This window comes from Buteo buteo, chromosome 24, assembly GCF_964188355.1.
Source record: "Buteo buteo chromosome 24, bButBut1.hap1.1, whole genome shotgun sequence".
Classification (NCBI taxonomy): Eukaryota; Metazoa; Chordata; class Aves; order Accipitriformes; family Accipitridae; genus Buteo; species Buteo buteo.
Genome location: NC_134194.1, coordinates 7,964,135 through 7,984,558, shown reverse-complemented (window position 1 = coordinate 7,984,558; position 20,424 = coordinate 7,964,135). Strand labels below are relative to the sequence as shown.

Sequence of the window (20,424 nt, the reverse complement as noted above, 5' to 3'; positions counted from 1 at the left end):
CGTCCACAGCTGCAGTTTCCAGCAACCCCAGCTCTTCCCTCCTGGACTGCTGTCCCTCTGCAATTTCCCTTCATGTCCTGTCCCAAAACAGCCCATGATATAGCTCCTGCCTCACAGTTCTGCCCCCACTGCTTGCTCCTCAGCCTTCCTCTCCTCCTGGCCAAGAGAAGCTCCATTGGGATGGCAGGACATTTTGCTGCAGTGATATTCACCCTGTGGATTTGGAGCCGCTTTACCCACAAGCTAACTCACCTCCCCAGAAATGGAATACTGCTGTCTTCAGCCAAACTTCAGCACCTCAGCCTAACCAAGAGTTTGTTCTCCCTGACAGCCTCTAATCACCAGTTAGCCAGTTTACCAAGGGAAAAATTTTATCCTTTCTGCTAGAATTCATTTTTATGACACCTACCGTAAGAGATTTAAAAAAATTAGGCATTAAAATGGTTTATAGAGGGTATTTTTATAATCCACTAAGCTGTTTTCCATTTCCACTGATATGACATCTCTCAGCTATAATTTATAAATGCCATCAGTTAACAGGCACAGAATCTTATCCTACAATTTCTCCTCTCGTATGCTTTTCCCATTTACACTTTCTGTTAAATCTTTGCTGTGCTGCTAAATCCAGAGAGATTTGGCCATAGCTGGGGGGGAGGGGGGGAAAAGAAAAAGTTTAAGTAGCTAATTAGTGTCACTGGATTTGGGGCATCCTATCATGAGAGAATATAGAGGAAATGTCCTCAATATGTCCTCAATATGTCCTCAATAAATATTTTGGGCATTTAAATAAGGCTAATTCCCCCCCTACACAGCAATCTCTAATATCCTCAGAAAATAAAAAGTTTTATAGGCAGTAAGTGGCTGCTTTCCCATATAGGGATGATGAGGACATCGTATCAGGCATAACGACTTTTCAGTGCATCTGACTGTCTCCACGGTTATTTTTGTTATTGATTGCAACTCAGAAGGGAGTCACTCTGGGAAGCACGCCTGCACGTGCCAGCATCCAACCTGTGGACATCCTGGGAGAAAGCGTTCATTTACAGCCCCCCCAGAATTCACTTCATACTTTGATAAAACCACAGAAATGCCTAACAAAAATTATAATTCTTGTAATAGTTAGACATTTTCTGCTTTTCTCTGCCAAACTCAGACTGGAAAACTCCAGGCCTCACCACGATCACTGCTACTAAACCACAGCAGGGAAAACAAAACAGAATGTACATTTTCCCTTATTGGCGACATCTGCAGCATAGCTACCTTGGGTCTGCTGGGAAACTTGTACTGGGCTGCTTCTAGTCTTTTGGTTATGGAAGGTCCTGACTCGAAAGAAGCAAGCCCAAAGGAATTGATTTTTGGCTTCTTTACTGCGGGCATGAAGAGAGCTCCTTGACTCTGTCTAGGTTAAGGATGATTCATGGTTTGCTCAGACTCCTCAAAGGCCTGGTGGGTTTCCAGTCACAACCAGTTAAAGACTTTGGGTAATCGTGGGAGGGAAGTGCCCCCAAACTGCCTTCCTTACGTGGAGTGGAGAGGAAGTTTGCAAGACACACAGAAAGAGCAAGCCACTTGCCCACTAGCTTTTTATCTAAGGAAAACCTAACCCTAGTGGGGTGACAGGCTTGGTTCAGACAAGCAGAGGATCCACAGCCTTTCACCGTTTTTTCCCTAAGAAAATTTGTCTGCAAAAGAAAGGTTTCGCTCAATTGAGAGTTATCAATAATCTTTCTTCAGGCCTTGAAGACCAAAAAGGAAAATTAATGGCACACTGGCTGAGCTGAATGCAAAAGCTTCACCCACCGCGAGACTGCCTGGTACTACACAAAAGGGAAATCAAGAGAAGCCGTCCTCCTCTGTGCAAGGGTTAGTATTTTAAATGCATCTCCGTGAATTTCTTCCCATCAGGAGATTAAACGCTTCCCTGTGGGCAGTGGTAGAGGAGAGCTGGTTCAGTCCCTCCTCTTCCGAAGTGGCTTAGTCATGTCAGCGTTCATCTCCAGCACTATGCTTGTCCCATCTCTGGCAAGGCAGCCTGGTGCAAAGGGTGTCAGCCAAGCTGGCCGGCCGTATGGGCCAAATCCCAGTGCCACATTTGGGGAGGAAGACGAAGATCAAGAACGAGCAGGTGAATCATGCTTTTGTCACTTCGGGAGCGGAGATGAATGAGCCTACACTACCAACATGAAGGACATTTTCCTGCTGTCATAACAGCAATGGGAGAACAGATGGCCAATAATATGGACTGTGGCCACCCAGCATGGCCCCTTGGCACTTCCACTTTGCTGGGCTGCTCTGTGGCAAAGTCTGCTTAGGGGAAAACGTTCCTGAGGGTCCTGCATGCAGAGGTAGTATCTGTTCACCCACTCAAAGCACCTATGGCCTTTACCCATCTACTGCCTGGTGTTTCCAGGAGAGGAGTAGCAGCTCCTCCATCACTTCCCAGACACAGGAGAGCTCTGGGTACCCACCAGACGGCCATCCCTGCTTGCCAGGGATCTATGGACCCTCCCAAAGGGGGATCAGATTCATCAAGAAGAGCAAGGACTGTAAACTTGAGCCTAAGCAAGAAAATGAGGCCAATGCGGGACTGGCCAGAAATGTAAAGCCGTGTCCTCTTCTATGGGCAAGCGCTCACTCATGTCTCTCCACTTATTTATCAACCCTGGCAATCACAGAAAGCACATCCACCCTTCTGACCACCCAGCCCTTTCCAGCTAAATGGACGCTGCCCAATCAGAGGGGGCTCCAGATATTCCCAAGGGTGGCTTTGATGGTGCCTCATCAATGCCAGCCCTTCCCACTGCCCCCCTGTCCAGTCTCACTGAAAAACAAAACCAAAAAATAGCCACCAGGATGGGAGAGTATCCAAAAAACCCTTAAGATGTAACTTCCCCCTAAAGTGACCCTTCACATACAGTCTCGCACACAAGAGAAAGAAAAGTTACTGACACAGCCAAGGTTTCAAAGGCACAGGTAGGTCGTTTGAGGCTTGAAGTCAAAGTCTGTTAACTTTAGGACATGTCTGAAAAGTGATTAGTCCTTCATTCCTGGCAGAAAAGCCTACACAGCCCAATGTATCAGGTGCTGCTCTTTCAGGACCTCAGACTCTGTCCTTTTTTGTGCGGGTGCCTTCCCTAATTGCACAGCCCCACAGTTAGAGTGATGGGACGCCGTATCAGAGGAGGCATTTCACTGCACAGCTTTAGCTGCTGTCTGTGGATGGGGCCAAACTGCAACAAATGTTGATTTAAAGAACACGTTAGAGGCTGCCTCTAATGTACTTCCCAGAAGCCTTCAGCTCCCATTTATCATCTGTCCCTGATGCTACAACTTGCCTAAAACTCAATTCTCTTTTTTTTTCTCAATACACCCTTTACAAGACCTTTTTTTTTTTTTTTTTTACACCATTCATTTCTTAGTGTATCCCCTGCACATATTTTTACCTCACTCCTTGAGAAAAAGAAGCCATTAGAGCTCCTCAGTCATCTGAGCTTGGCAGGAGATTCCTCTGACAAACCAGAAAACAAGGTGTAAGACCGATGCATGACCCCAAGGCAAGATCTCTCTCTGGGAGAGATGAGGATCAGGGAAAGGGGATCAGCTCCCACACAAAACATCCCAGAGCACCGTGCCAAACCAAGCCAGAGAGGAGGAACTGAGTGCAACAACACAAGCTCTTCACCCTTCACCACAGCACAGCCAGGCTGGGAGCACCCAACACTGTCCTTTCCCCTTGTCCACCCAAAGCGTAACGGAGTCAGAAATAGCCAGAGATGGGGTCAGCGCTCCCAGCTCACCCATGCATGGGCAGGAGGAAAGTGGACTGTGGGAGCAATCTTGGTTTAGCTGCCGTTAGAGCCTGTTCTACAGCAGACAGAAACTTCACCACAGAATAGAAGAGCAGAAACACACACCTTCCTTGAAAAAAAAAATCATTGAGCTATAACACTGCTTTTGGCTTGTTCTTTCATGAAAAAAAATGGTTTGGATAAAATAAAAATACATTAATCCTATTTGTGCTGTGCTCAAAACAGACAAACAGGGACACTTAGTATCACTTAGAACACACTACATCATATGTTCCTGGAGGAATCAGTAAACAATGAAATGCCTTTAAAGATCTGATATTTGGTATTTATGGGCCTAAGCTAACAATCAGGATGCCAAATATTCGGTAAACAGATATAATGGTGAAACACTGCTGTGAGGGCCTACTAACTCATGACAAGAGGCAGATGCAACAGGTGAACAGCAGAAACCACGACAGCCGTGAGACGGTCATGACATCTTAAGCATGGGGCTTGCAACGGTTACAGGCACCGAGAGGAGCAGAACAGCCAAGAAGAAAACCCTGCTGCAGGGAAGGGAGGAACGAGCAAAAATCAGGGTGGAGCACAGCGTTGCTGGGCAAAATCTGCAGAAAAGGTAAGACAGCAGCAACGGGATCACAGTCTACAAAATCTCAAGCGCCTTTGGATCAAGCGAACCTTCTTTAGAAAGGGCTTGATCAGCAATCCGGGAAACAGATAGTGCAGAACCAAGTATGTGTAGCCCTGATTTCCCTTCACACTGAAAAGATGTTTAAAAAACAAACCAAAATTAAGACAAATGCTGGCTTTGCTCGAAATAATTCATGTGTGCAAATTAAAGGAAGAAAGGTTAAACCACATGAACCAACTAAACGTGAAAACTGAGAAAAATAGGTGCAGAGGGTCACAGTGCCGCATATCACCTGGGGACACCCTGCACGCACCAACACATCTTGCCATCTCTCCTCCTGACTCTGACAGCAGATTCCCTTGAAGTACGTCGGGAGCCCGGGATTTTAAGCAGGACATAACAGCAGCCAAAACCACTGGTGTGAGCTCATAGCTGCTGCAAGGAGCATAATTCACATGGGCTTTCAGCACCTCGCTGCTCTTTATGGCAAAGGAGGGTTGGATTTGGAGTGCCCACATCGCTCAGCATTTGCACAGGAGACCCCACGGGACCCTCGCCTGGCCCCTCGCCCAGTGCATCGGGCAAAAGGACAGGGAAGCACCCTCTGGCAGAGCTGTTTTGACTGCAGGTCTCTGGCTGCAGGGACTTGTTTGGGGCTGCGGCGTGGCCCCGCAGCCCCTTTCCCATGGTGTAACTTCACACTTTGGGGGAGCAAACGGGCTGATGTGGCAGAGGAAGCGGTGCTGTGCTGAAACAGCATGAAATCCAGGCCAGGCAGCAGCAGGCGCTTATTGTGGGTGCGATATTGTGTGTGGCAGGCTTAACCTGCCTGGAGTTGCCTATACAGGGCTGGAATAGTGTCTTAACATTCCCTGCATCAGTATTTTGGGCACAGAGAGAGAAGCAAAGGGCCCTCATTTCTTTCAAGGAATTTTTCAGAGCAGGGATGCTCTCAAACTTTTCAGAGGAAAGAGTGCATCTGCTGCACACCTCTCTCCCTGTCTGCCCTGGGCAGTGGTACCCACGGACTGCTTCGGCTGCAGCTGGAAAAAAGAAATCTCAGTGAGGAAGGAGATTTCTTCCCAAAGATGGACTCATTACTGGCTTCCAGGTGCCAACTTTTAAAGCAAATTCTTTCAATCTCACACAGCATCTTTAAGAAATGATAGATTGCACTGGCTCAGAGGAAACTGTCTGCTCCCGGATAATAAATGAGTTGTTAGCAGACTCCCAGATCCATTTGTGATCCAAAGGGTTTACAGCTGCTTCCCGTTTTCGCAATGCCAAAACCACAGAACGCGAAGACAGCAAGGGATGGGAAGGCAGCCTCCTGCGCCTGTCTGCGTGCTGCTCTCCGGTGGCTAAAGGGAGACTGTCAAGTGCAATTTCCTCATGATGGAGCCTTTTTTTTAATGTAAATTTGTTATTGTTGAAAGTGAATAATTCACTGCATTGGCTGCAGGCAAGGATAGCTAGGAAAAACATTGCAAATCTCACCCCTGCACACTACACCTCTGCAGCACTTCTTGCAGCTCTGGCCATGAAACATCCTATAGCATGAGCGCCCATAGTCCTACAGCAACGCACCTCGCTCCTCTGGCTGCAGCCCCCGCACAGCTCGGTTAACGCAGACAGCGCTGAGACAAACACACCTTCGCCAAAGGCTCCGCAGTCCCACCAGAGAAAGCTGCTGCACCTCAGTCATCTTGACCCCGATTCCCTCCACCCCCAGCCTCTATGACACTGCTCCAGATCTCACTGCACAGCCCTGGGAGCCAAAGGCAATGATTTTTTTTTTTTTTTTTCCCTTTGGTTTTTAAAGTTGTTCTGCTCCAGTTGCTAGTTTGGATTCACACTTTTACTCTCCTTCCCAAGATAGGCTTGAAACAGTAAACCTGGATGCACATGGCTGTCACACTCCTCTGAGATTGCTGTCAAATGGCAATCAGAATTTGGGACTAGAGCAAGGTGGGATTCAGAGTAATCCCAGGATTTTCAGGTGTGTTTTGATCAAGGGTTTTGGGTCTAATTTGGCTCAGCTGCTAAAGGATGCTACTTGGGAAATAACTTTTTTTTGGGGGGGGGGTGGTGCAAACAGCTTTTTTTTTTTTCCTTGCCTCAAAAAAGCTTACAAGATTAATTGTTCCAGTGCCATGCAGGGCTTAGCTGTGCTCTTCCCATTAGAGCTAGTGGGGATTGCTCAGTCAAATCCCTGGGTGGTATTTTGAAAATCTGACAGTTAGCATCTGAAGGCATTCCTCCCCTGATGATACCAACTCTATGATCCCCTGGAGCCTACTCCTAGGGAAAGGCAGTATCAGCCAGGAGCATATCGGCAGAAAGAGAGACAGAGATCTGCTTAAAGACAAGGCAGCAAAAGCAAACCCAGGCATCGTCGTTAGAGCACTGCAAACACTACCACCAGCAGCGAGCCCATGAAAAGTGAGAAACAGAAGAGGCTAAGAGGATGACAGCACGTCTCAGGACAACAGCAGGCCCTTGCCCTTGCGGGGCCACTGCAGTACTGTACCAAAATACAGAAGGTGAACCTGAGCAGAGCAGTTTCTATGCCATGAACATATGTTTTCTTCACTTCTTAGCAACACATCAGAATAGCACAACTGCAAACTGCCTGTTTGCAACGTGATGCCTGCTTTTATCAAAGCCTTTACAGGCTGCTCGCAGGGAGAGCAGGAAAATGTTTGGTACCGCTGAGGTATCACCTTCAGCAGAGTATTGAGGAATTAGCAGAAGGACATACATAATACAGCTGCAGACACTTTGGGGTAGGATTCATCTCCCCTACCTCTCAGGGTCTCATGGTAAGCTGCCTAAGCCAAGTTTGTCACCTTGGCTTTCTGTATGACATGGGAGATAAGCAGGCACCTCCGGAGGGCAACTCCTCCCGTACCGAGATGGGTGTCTAAAACAGTTTGGAAGGATTGCTCACTGGAGAGCTCTCCGCTGATTACAGAGGTAACCTTGATGAGTAGCTTAGACGAGAGCAACTAATCCCTTAGCCAGAGAAGTCAGAGGGGACAAATTCCCTTCTTCATGCTTTGAGGACTTAGGACCTGCTGCTTAAGGACGCTGCTAAGGCATGTAAGCAGCAACATGGCATGAGCACCCTGGGTCAAGCTTGGCCTTGGTTCTTCCCCTCTCTTGCTCTGTCCCTCCACAGACATCTAGCAAAGCAGAACTGACCTGATGAGCATGGAATCCTGTTGCTTTACCTACCTGGCATTTTGCAAAGGAAGGAAAAGTTCAATTAGGGCACAGTGCATCCAGCATTTGTGCTGAGGGCACATGTAAGGGCTTCACTTGAGAGCAAGCTTTGGTGGGCTAAAGCTTCCCAAGCAAAGAGGAGAAGTTTGGGAATGGTCTCTTAACTGACAGCTGCTATCTGAGATGCTGTGCGTTGGTTTTCCCACTTCAGCGTGACTGTTAAGCCTCACTAAAACTGTGATGATGTTTGAATGTGTTTCCTCTTTGACAGAGCAAGCCTGTACCCCAAACTAGCACTAGTTACTCCAGAACAAGAGGTGATATGGGCTTTTTGGGGAAGGGCTCATCTCTGAAGGTGTGTGGTTGCTCTGGGAGCAGGGGTAGAAATGCTGGAGCTATCTCACCTCCTACCTGGGGGCTGTACGGTGAACTCACTGTCTCCCTAATTATTAGCACATAAACATGGGCACATCTGGGAACATGAAGAGTTGGTTTTCTAGTCAGCGAGTGACTGAAAATGGGTGACCTCGTGCAAGTCTCAGGACCATGTGGGGCTCAGCAGGTTCAGGAGAGGTGTTGGTATCTGCTCCCCCTGAGGGCTCTGCTGAGTCTGGTACGTGAGGCTGCTAAGGGGGAGGATGTTACGATATAGATAACTCAATGTTAGAAATCTGCCTGACTTTATCCCCACATTCCTTATGGGTTCTCAAACAAGTGATGACCCCTAACGCCTGTCAGCCTAGGCTAATCCAGGTCCCAGCCTCCAGCAACGCTCCGCTCTCCTCAAGGCCTCTGCCTTTGCTGTCCCCACGGGAAAGGAGCACGGGGACTCCCAGATTACCATCCCCACACCTCAAAGCTGCAGACAGTGGGTTTTGGTTGGCACAGCTGTAACAAGCTGAGCAGAAAAGACCCGAGAACCAGGACAGGCTGGAAGACTGAATTAATTCTGATTAAATCTGTGAAGTGCACTCAGCTCTGCCGTTGCTCAGGACGGACTAGGGACAGCTGCTGTGCCCGACTGTTTTTCTGGGACAGTGAACTGGAAACGGCATCGCTGCATGGGCTGCACCGCAGCTCCCTTCCTCATCCTTGCCTGCAACAACAGCATCCCCTCAGCCCCTTCCCCCACTGCAGCCGTATGTGGTTTGGCTTTCTATTACTTCCTTTGGTAGTTCATTAAAGACATTAATCACCTTCTGCACAAAGACGTTTCTCCTGAACTCCCTGCAGGCCAGGCCTCTTTCTCAGCTGCAGCTCCACCGGCCGCTTCAGCCCTTTGCTGACAGCCCAAACCTGCCCCCATTTCCCCGCTGATCTGGGTCCCTGCTAGACACCCATCGGGTGGCCACCCTCAAGCCTCCCCTGCCACACGCGCTCCAGAAAGAGCCTCCTTTCCAGCTCACCTTCACCCCACCATGTTCTACATCTCAGCATTCGTTGTCTCCCTTTTCCCTGGCCAAACGGTCCCATCTCAGGACCAACACGCAGCCGCCCGCTCCCGTGCATCATGCAACAAGCCATGGATAAATGGTACGCGCTCATCATGCGATAAGGATACGAGGCATTCTGCTGCACAAGGCTGACTGAGGGGAAAGGGCAGCGGCATGTTGAGACTGTCGCAGCGGCGAGAGGGCTGCAGGCTGTTAAACACGCTGGCAGTTCGCAATAACTACTCCGCGTGCAGGGGATTCCCTGCCCTAAGCACCGAGGTTTGGCTCTGCAGCAGTTGCAGCAAGGAAGAGGGAGGCGAGGAGCGAGCCGAGCGACGGTGCTGGCCAGATGGGAGACACCAGCAGGCTCCAGCTCATGTTTGGGCAGGAGACCGAGCCCTCAGAAAGCAAAACCTCCCCTGGCTTAGCGAAGGGCTGGAAAAAGACAAAGGAAAACTCCAGCTATGGCATGTCCACAGTCCCTCTAGAGCTGCTCCCTGTTCCCTTCCCTATGCCGGCTCCAAGTGCTGCTCCTGACCCAGCGTTTCTCCCTGCTCCGTGTGCTCTCTGTTGGACTTTGCTCACCCGCACCCTCCCCACGAGCTCCCATGCTCGCTGCTAATTTTTTCGGCTCTCACCTGCCAGAATAGCAACACCGTCCTCCTTCTCGTGGATGGTGCTGAATGGGGTGTGGGTGCTGCGTGGAAGGAAAGCTAACAAGGCTCGGGGCACTCAGGGGATATTGGCAGGCCAGCGGGAGAAAAACCACATCTGAACCAGTGTAGTCACTGATGTCTTTTGCTCGTGGAAGCTTACCGCTAGCAAAGATCAAAGCAAAGTGTTTGGGAGGGCAGGGAGTTGAGAAATAGCCCTCCCTTTCATGTGAGATCCTTCAACGCTGCATCCAGGTTACCTACAGCAGCTTCTGTATGTCTCCCTCCAACCCTCCAGTCCTCAATCTTTCATCTCCCTCCCACTTCATCTCCATTAGCATAGTTACAGGACTTCACTTATTAAATCAAAGCCAAGACTCCCATAGCATATAGAGAGATGCAGACACATATGCTATATCCACACAAGAATCCTGCCATCAGTTGTATGTTACATCTCAGTCTTAGACATCAGTTGTTTTCTTTTGCACTCCTCCACCCTGTCAAAAACAAATAAAGTCAAAAAATGAAAAGACCCTCTTGAAGAAGTCAAAATATGGCAATTTGTAGCTGTTACTCGCCTCTTCATTGCCTCTCACTGCTATTTCCTCAGGGGATCAATCAGTCCTGCAATGCATAAGCACGTCTCGTCCCAAACTGCAACCCTGGACGAGTTGACAAGGGTGTGGTTTGCAGAGAACAGAGAAAAAATCTGATATACATTAATAAAAAGAATCAAAGTTGCTGGGGTTATTTTTGTCCTTTGGTGTTGTGGTGGGTTGGTTTTTTTTAAGAATGCCCCAGAGGGAACAAGTGGGTCTGGCTCCTAAAGGGCAGCATGAGAAAAAACAACTAGAGTCTCGTTACTGTGTAAGCTAATGAGAGATCAGTTCAGCAGGTGAGCAGGGAACAGTTTCTGCCAGATAGCATGCTGTTATTATTCTAACCATTCAGTATTATTTTGAAATATTTTTTTGCTGGGATTATGGTGGATTGCTAATGGCTCAGTTCGGCCCTTCTTCTGCATCTTGCCTAATATCTGACTTCCCCAGGAGTCCTTGTACCCTCCCAAAGGACAGCCCACGCTCTACCAGACGGCACTTTTCATGGGGAAAAACGTTATCCTGTTTCAGTCCTACACAACTAAAAGCAGCGAAGTAAAACCCCATCTCTCTTTAAAGGAACGCAGTTGAAATAAATGCATCTTTGTCTTCAGACTTGTGTTAATACCGCACCCCGGAGAATTTGGATCTGCAGAATATTAAAGTCTCCCTGACTTATTGCCTCTTTAAGGAGCATGTTGATTTTGTGTTTGCTCTGAGCTCCACTTGTTGCTGAAGCTAACCAGGACTGTTTCCATTTCTACTGGCAGAGAGCTGTTGCCTTTGGGGCCCTAACCCTATTAAGGGAAATGTAAACGTATATATCTAAAATTCCCACTAGAGTTTTGGAAAGGAACAGCGTGCTTCCCCACGCTGCCTTCCTTGCAGCCACATGAAGATTTCCACTCTCACCTTGCGAATATGCCAAAAAATAAAGCCGGTGTGTTTCTGGCTTAGTAGGATCCCTATCACATGAAAAGCTTTATTTTTAGAGAAGAAAGGATAAGCTGTGAGTGAAAACTGTGACTGTCACACAACGGACAGGTCTGGCCTCTGCTGCTCACTGTTTCTCAAATCCCTTCTCTGCCTGCTGCAGAGCCCAAATTTTGCTTCTTCACTTTCTTTATTGCTTGTCACCAATGAGTATTTGGGATCCTTTCCAGATGAGCAGATAGATTTGCAGGTGTGAAATTCCCCTTATTCCTCCTCTGATTTTCCCTAATTGCGTCATATCAGCTTTTCTCCCCAGGCACCACTCCCACAGCCCAGGATAAAAATGAAATATGTAAAAATAGTCATGCAAAGAGTAAGAGCCCCCATGCCCTTTGGAGAGAAATGGACACACAAGACCGGGGGAAACCCGTTCCTGATGCCTGGCGTGCACTGCCAGCCTCTCGGCAGGGCTGCCTTCGCCAAACGACAGTGGAGCCCCATCAGCGTCCCTGCGGATGGTATTGGCCCACCATCACCCAAGGCTCTCTGTGTCCAGATCCGTGAAGGCAGACAGACAACCTGCCCTGTCCCGGCAGCCATAGCTGAGGAAATGGCTCAGCACTCATATTTTAAATGCTTTTCTTTCTTGGGGAAAGCATATGGGAAAAGCTCCCACCTTCTGCAGCAGCGGCTGTGACTGCTGAGCACCCGGTGCTCCCCCCAGTCCCCCTGCAGAGACCTTGGACACAGGAGGCTGGTGTCACCCCCAGGACCACTTCCTCCCAGTTTGGCAGGATTTCACCCATCAGCACCCTTCTTAGGGCTGGACCTGACTCTGTAAGGTGCTGGCATCTCACTAAACAAACATGCACTTCCTAGAAAGCTACAGCCCTTCCCTGCCAGAAACTGAGCATCCTTAACCTCGGTTTGATCTAATGTGAACTGATGCTCTATGATTCATCTGCCTGCATCACATCTTTTCCTATTACAAAATCTAAGGAGATGTATTTCCTTGTAGTACCTATGGTGTGTTGATCAGACCGCATCTGATCATTAAATCCATGTTTCTGTTGGTTTAACTCACATTAAATAGTCGTAGCTAGCATCCTGAGCTCTGCAGGGGAAAAAAAATCCCAAAGCATTTATATGAGATTTCTGACACTGTGAAAATAAAAACAAGTCTACCAACACCACAACAATTACATACTATTACAGGGCTGGGCTTATTTAGACTGTGGAAGTTTAATTATAAAAATTGCATTTTAATTGATTGCTGCTGGAATAATTACAGCAACACCTTTCCAAGAAATGGCGACCATCATATGTTTGTCAACAAAGAAGCTTCCTTTAAATACAACATGCAATAATTGTTTAATTAAGCCAAATTTAGATCCTCGTTTGAGAACATTCAAATGTGTGCCTATTCCTTCCTGTCTCTGAGAGGTAATTTAAGAGATAAAAAGTAATCTCCAGAAATACTCTATCTATATACATAAGTATCCAAGAAAAAGAAGAAAAAGAAATACTTCATTTCATAGCTGATCTGGATCTAAGCTTGCTGCTTGATAAGAACATAAGCACAGAGTGAGTGATCGCTACAAATCCCTCTCTAATTGGTGCTGGGAGGCCTTCATAAAATATGAACAGACTCCAAACTACATGTTCATTTTCTAATATGCAGAACTGATTCAACTGTTGATATGCTAGCAGCACCCCAGCCAGTACTCAGCATGAGGACCCCACCGTAACTGTAGCTGTGCATACATGGAAGGAGAGGGATAAATAATTCATTGTTTTTCGGCCTTTTTCCAACACCTAAGCATGCAAAAGCTGATGGCTGCAGCAGCAAAGCTACAGGGCTCAGTGATGAACCGAGGTTTTTTTAGTCGCTGGTCATCCCTGCAAAGCAGCCTGAGTTTTGCAGGGACACATTTACCAAGCTGGTGACTCACCTTCCGCGAGTCCCTCTCAGCAGGACACGTCTCCCGGGTCACTGCCAGGGAAGTTTGTCACTGAGCCATCCTCGTCCCCGGGTATCGAGAGCAACCACCACCGTCTGCCTGATGCTGCCGGGGCTCACCTGGGGACTCCAGCCAGAGGCTGAAAGCAGGAGTCTCTGCACCACAAATTAAATAAAGCTATGGAGCCGTGGCTGAAACAACTCGTATTCCCCAAGGAGCTGGGCTGTGCACAGGACGGAGATGTGCATTACATGTGCACGAATGGAAACCGAGATGAAGAGTAAGAGAAAACTACTCTCAGCACTGGTTGTCTCAAGTAAGCAACCTCTCATCCCTTTGCTGCCAACAGGACACGGTGCTTGTGCCCACTGCAGACCTCCCAGGGGTAGGAATTTGCAGCTCTCTCCTAAGCTTCAGACCTCCTGCATCCTTGCATCTGGCAGAGAGCACCCCTCTTCCTCCACCTCTCAGCTCTGACCTGCAGCATCAACTCTGCCGAGTCAGGTCTGCCCCAAGAGCCGTCACTCAAGGCAAAACCCAGTAAGGCAGAGTTTTCTAGCGACTGTGTTGAGGCTGTAAAGCTTTTTTCCAAACATGGCTGAAGACAGAACCTCCGAACATGTCTTTAAAGCTGATCAGAAGGGGTTTGCTCTGCTACGTCACTAGGCAAACCTTTCAGCTACGCCACACCAACATTTTACCCACTATAGTCACCTTGCGCTGCTATATACTTCTGCTAAAGGAAGGACTCTGAATTCACCTTCCCTCTAAACAATTGCCTTGGCCTTTGAAGAAAGGGCACAAAAATATAAACTCTCCTAACCTTTAGTTAAGAACACTCAAAGTGGCAGGTGTGTATTTTCATACCGGTAAGCCACACCACGCACCCAGCTGCACACACAGAGCCTGTTCATTACTTTCTATTCTGTGGGATGGAATGAATTCAGAAAGATATTTCAGTTATTGAAATGTGCCCATGTTTCAGTGATGAAACAACATTAGCATCAACCACACACATCGAATATGAGGTTACCGCGCTTTGTATCTACTACCTATTTTTGCTTTCTTAATGGTTATGGTTTGCTTAAAATCATACTCTACTGACGTGTTATGCACAGGGACCACAGGATCCACAGATCGACGTTGCCCCACACGTATCACTGCGTAACGATAAAAAGTCCACAACTGGAAGCATCAGAAAAGCAAAAGTTATTGCCGGGCTGTCACAGCGACAGCCCAGCAAGAACAGCAGCCTCCTGATATTTTACAGATTTATCACTTTCATGGGTATTATTGTTACCAATTTACGATCATCACTAGCACATCATTAACAGCTCCCTATCGCTGTCACCTGCGCACAGATGGGTGCATCTCATACTGTAAATTCACCCAGTGTCACACCAAAGCTTGCTCATCCTAACTGGTAAGCAGAGATATGTCAGGCAGAGGTAGACAGTGTCACAGTTGATGCCGAGATACATTTTGCATACGATCTACTTAGACAGGGTGCTGTCATTTTGCTGCAGTTCATCCCGCCACTTCATCATCCCCCTGCAAGCTGCCCAACAAGGTTTTTTGCTTCTGCCATCACCACTGATTCTTAATATATATTCTGTATTTTGAATGATGCTGCTTCAGGCACTTGCCGTAAGGACTACATCTAGCACACGAGGCCGGATCCTAGCACGAGGCAGGACTTGCCATGGGGCTGGGACCTCCTAGTCTTCCTCAGATGTCCTACTGGAGACCCTGATAGGGGCAGCACCAGGTTTCCAGGGTCCAAACACCCTTGACTTAACCATCAGAGAAACAGGTAATGCCAATGACAAGGAAAGGCTGTGTTCTCTATCTCCATGGGAACAAAACCTGGTACTTTTAACTGGTAGCATGGCCAGTCTTTTCTCAGAAGATAAGGACCACTGCGTAGGCGGGGTTTTTATTCGCTGTAAATAAACAGATCTTTCTCCTGATATCTAGTCTTGGCAACCAGGAAGGGAATTTGCTGGAAGGTGAGGAAGGAGATAATACCTGGCAAAAGTTTCACTCCAGCCCCAGAGTACTAAAACCAGGTCTCCTAACAGCCTGGGTTTTTTGGGTAGGGTTTTTTTTTTTTTTCCCCTAGGGTACATGGAATAACACCTTCTTTTGTACTTACAAAACAAATGCTGCCTTCCATAGTCAGGAAGAACTTAGGAATTTTTTAATTATAAGAAAAGAAAAATGAGGACAAGTGAAGTTGGACTGTGCGAGTGCTCTGCCGGTCTGATCTAGGACAATGTGCCCTACATAGAGCTCAAATATAACATCCTTTGGGAGGTTGTCTTGCTTCCATTCAGCTTTTGTGAGACCACCCCCGCCCCCGTGGTACTAATGACAGATTTCTGAAGCATAACTAGTATCGTGGTCTTGCTATCAACATTAATGCTGTAAACAAAACCATTAGTGGCAGGCGTAGAGAGGGAGGGAAAACTACGTGCAGATGGAGAATTTATTCTAGTGATATTCTTGCAGCTCCTGCTTTCTTTCTGCTATCAGCACTGAAATAGCTCATCCCCAGCCACAGTCAGCAACTCTACCCCAGGTGGGCGATGCTTTCCCTTGATAGGTACAAGGTCTGCCTTTTTTCTTCTATTTGTCTCGTTTTCCTGCCAAGGAAGTGCCACTGGACTGAGCTCAAATAGTTGCTCTTCCTTGATGGAAACCTTGTAGTTGGCAAACAGAAAATCTTTAGATGTGTCATTAGACACTCCAAAGAAAGCGTGGCCAAATTATTACCTCTCTCTCCTATGTCATACTGCCCAGGAAATTCCTGCAATCTGGTATTTGCAAACCCTCCAACAGAAAAAAATCACAAGTTTTTTGTTTTTGTTTTTCCAAAGAGCCTTATTAATTCTCCTCTTGTACATTCCTGGTTCTTTTTGCAGGAAAGCATTTTTCTCTCCTGTGTATTTCTTAGCAGAGAGAACAGTTTGTGTCCACCTCTACCCCACTCTCCACATGACATGCAGAGAGGATGTTTCAGTGAATCACAAGGATACTACGGACGTGAGCCAACAACAATCCAACAGGCTCTACAAAGGGAAGGGTTCCTCCAGTCCCTCCTGACAGTCCTCATACACACACACGGGCGCAGAGAGTGAAAGCACTGTCTGACACCAGGTCGAACTGAGAAATTTTTTGTGAATCGCATGCCTGCAGTGCGAGCCCCTCGTGCACAGCACCATGCTGCTCGCTGCAAGGGAAGCAAATGCTGCAACAGCCCCTAATGCAACCATAGAACTGTGTTATGGGTTTTGTTTTCCTCTGGTTCCCTCCCTCCTGATCTTACTTGTTGCTGCTAAGCTTGGCATTACCTGGCGAGCCAGTTTTTTCTTTTCCCAACTATATCATATAACAAGAACAGCACAGCTAAAGTGCTGTGCTTTAGCAGGGTGCAGATACACCCGAGGATCGACTCTGCAGTGCGAATTCAGTTCTTAATACTTGTTTTTAGAGCCAATAATTTCACTCGTACTTGAAACTAGAACTCTCTTACCTCTGTCATTATTAGGCATGCCCCTTATTGTGGATCTGGACTCCACTTTCACCAAGCTGCTGTTTTCTGCTAGGACTTTCTTAAATTACAAGGACAGATGGCTAAACTGGGGCTGAAGAAGTTGTTCACACTGAACAGAGACTTCCGTGCACCCCGTGGGTGGAAAGGGCTGTCTTTGTTGTACTATAGTAAATATAGAAAATGGGCTATAGGAAATATGGCAATGAAACCTGAACACAGTGAGTCGGGCAGAGAAACAAGATGAAATGAATTGTTGGGGGTTTTGTACCACTTCGGAAGCAATGAAAGAGAAAACGCAAAACATGCTGAATAACTGCAGCACTACCTCATCCCTATGTCTTAGCACAAACCAAAACGATTCAGAAATCCTTCACCCGTGTGGTTGGGGTTTTCTTGCACAGACCCTAAAGGTGAGTTGCACATTTGGAGCAAGATGTCCCATATTTCAGACAGAAAAAAACCCCCACTCAGGAATAAATGAATCAAAGTAAGAGAAACCGCGGCAAACGCCGCTACTTACAGGTGTATGTCATTTCAAAGCTGTCGCTAATGTTCACAATGTCGATCTGGGGAAGGAGCTTAGGGGGTTCCGTGAGCTGCGACAACGCAAACCTAAAAGCTGCATGTTCCTGGGACTGTTGATTAGGAAATAACCCCCCTGGGGAGAAAAAACAGAACGACAAGAAGAAACATCTTAAGTACACCCATATTAGCAACCTCTTCGGTCCAAAATATTCATGTGAGCAGAAGCTTCAGCTCCCCAGCCCAGGGAGTGCCAGTACACTCGGAAACCCTCCGGTATGCAAGACTCTGGGGGTTCATGCCCACTGTGGACAGGCTGGGAGCAGAAAACCTTTCCAGCCCGTGCATTATGTAATGCTGGGATCATATACCAGAGCCCTGATGCATCCCTGGGCCTGGCAACCTGCGGGGTCAGGATGAACCACGGGGTTTGGCTCAACCTCCTCACCCCCTATAACTTTAAGAAAGAGAAATGGAAGCGCTGACAATGTTACCTTCATAAAGGAGGAATGAGAGTCTCTCTTCCTCCTCCTCTCACTTGTAATTAGGCTCAGTTGAAATCCTGCTAAGAGGAGGGGTTTGCTCCAGAAGGGGTGCAGGGGTTCCCCCCACCCTATGGGATGCCGGGGTACGGGGCAGACTGGCCCGACAGGCGCAGCGTTGGGTGGGTAGGGACAGGGCTGCGAGAGCCAGAGCGATGTGGGACCCATGGCCAAACAACTGCTGCTGCTGGAAGTTTGCTGGATGGAAAAAAACTAAATTTAACAGGTGACGGTGGCCAAATTCAAAGAGGGAAGGAAATCAAAAGCCTGACCCTCAAAGGGATCGATCTGAGCAGAAGTACAGACAAGCCCAGAAGCACAGGATGATAAAAATAGGATAGGAACTGGGACCAGGCTGGACCTAGGTTCAGAGCCTTTCTCCGTGGACCTGGAACTAAGTGCTGCCATAACCTGGCCCTAGGAAAAGTTTCCTGCTGCTCCCCTAGCAAGAAACTTGGCTTGCGGCAGATCCCTTCACAGCCTCCAGAAAGATGCTATTAAATTCAGACTGTCTTGTAATCTATATACATTTAAACGGAGGACTGTTATTAGGGAAACAAAGCACTTAGCAACAAGGGAGAATTAAAATAAAGAGGCAGAAAGTATCAATGCCCACCCTCCAGGGCAGATGGCTTGGGGAAGAAACAAATGTGCAAGGACCGGCTATCAACGGCACTTCGCAGGTCTTTAGTACAGAGGGCAGCTCCTGGATGGGTGGAAAGGTCTATTTGTGCACGAACATCCCCCCACCTCCCCCGTTCCTCCCACCCCCCAGCCTAATCATGGGTGTCAGAGGAATGAGATGCTAGTAGCTGAGTTAAGCTGTTATATGTGTTTGTTGAAATGCAAAAAATCTGGGATGTTGCACAAATTCGGGGTAAAGGGGAGGCAGAAGGGGAGGGAGACAGGGATGCTGCATCAACAGCAGTAAAAGCACGGATTGTGCAGCTGGACTCAGGCAGGAGTTGCCTGAACTTGGTGGATTAGCAACTGATTGGCATTGTAAAGAGAAGGGAGGTGGGAAAAAAAAAACAAAACCGGCATGCAAGGGAAGAGAATTTGGGGCTAGGTTACAAATCATCATCAATAAAGATCAATGGGAGAGTAATAATAAAGCTGGGAAGGGAGGAAGGGAGAGGAGCACTGAGAAGTTGCAGGAAGGGAGAAAGGAATCAAACAGGCACTGCTGGTGCGCAGGGGAAGCAAGTAGCATGAAATGAAAAGAGACTTCAATGCAAAATCCTCCTCCAATAGCTCTGCCCTTATTCTTTAGCAACAACAACAGAGAGCGCCTGTTTGTTACCTCTCGTCCCAGTTACCTACAGATGAGAGCATCCTCACAAAAATGTATAATGCGACCGCTGATTTTGCAAATGCAGCAACGCACAATGGCAGCCCAGGCATTTCTCAGAGCAAGAAACAGATATTATTTTTTTTCGTGCTTCCTCCATTTCAGAGGCACTTTTCTCCCTCTGTGTCGGTGTGTGTGTGCAGGCATTTATTTCCAATCTTCCCCTCCCCCCAAAGCCAAATTGATACATCTCTGCTCTTGCAAAGCTGGTACCGAGGCACAAATCCAGCCCTCGCAGTTCACCCCCTCGCTCGCCCTCATGCACACACACGTCTATATACACACACATTTTGCCTTTCCGAGCAAACGAACGGGTCAGTTTGCCCCCATCACCCCCTCTCCACCCACTTGCCAGGGGACACATCGCTCCCAAACGGCCCCGAGCCCTGCACTCACCTATCTGGATATTGTTGGGGAAATTGGCCCCTAACACCGCCCCTAGGAAACTGGTGCAGAAGAAGGCAAAAATGTGCTGCATATTCCCTTTTGCATTGGCGAAAAAGAAGCCCAGCTCCAAGCATAGATTTGATTTTTCCCCCGCTCTGCTCTCTTTAGCTGCGCCTTCAGGGTTGCGCGTCTCCCTCGCTCGGAATCCGGCGCTGAGACTGCTGCTTCGCACCGCCTGGCAGCAGGATTAAACTGAGCCCCGGCAGAAAGAAAGAAAAAGAGCGAGCCCGCTCCTCATCCACAGCCCTCCCCCGCCACACACACCACGCACACACCCGCCGCTTCCACCCAGCTCCTTCCCCTTCTCCCAGTCGGGGCTCAACCACCGCCTCCTCCTCCTCCTCCGAGCCCCGGCTATTCCCCCCGGGGGTCCCGGCTGGGGGCTCTAAGGGCAATTCCCACCTACCCCTAACATTCCCGGCTTTCCCCCTCAACTTCTCTTGGCAGGAGCTAGAAGGAACCTGCGAATCAGTAGGTGGCAAACTCCTCTAGAGAAAGGGCTTAAACTCCCCTAGAGAAAGGGCTTAAACCCCTCTGGAGAAAGGGCTTAAACTCCCCTAGAGAAAGGGCTTAAACCCCTCTAGAGAAAGGGCTTAAACTCCCCTAGAGAAAGGGCTTAAACCCCTCTGGAGAAAGGGCTTAAACCCCTCTGGAGAAAGGGCTTAAACTTCCCTAGAGAAAGGGCTTAAACCCCTCTAGAGAAAGGGCTTAAACTCTAGAGAAAGGGTTTAAACTCCTCTAGAGAAAGGGTTTAAACTCCTC

The 20,424-nt window shown here is 48.0% G+C and overlaps 1 protein-coding gene across 4 annotated transcripts in view; it reads right to left on the bottom strand.

Annotated features, from left to right (window-relative positions):
* The window catches only part of GRIA1 (glutamate ionotropic receptor AMPA type subunit 1), a 125,918-nt gene extending 106,225 nt beyond the window's left edge, over positions 1–19,693 (bottom strand). For all 4 annotated transcript variants that reach the window (XM_075057041.1, XM_075057042.1, XM_075057043.1 and 1 more), the window contains exons 1-2: positions 19,612–19,693; positions 17,321–17,458 (exon numbers count right to left, since the gene is read on the bottom strand). In XM_075057041.1, the coding sequence (XP_074913142.1) occupies positions 17,321–17,458; positions 19,612–19,693 (220 nt within the window). The remainder of the gene's footprint in view (positions 1–17,320; positions 17,459–19,611) is intronic.
* Positions 19,694–20,424: the final 731 nt, after the last annotated feature.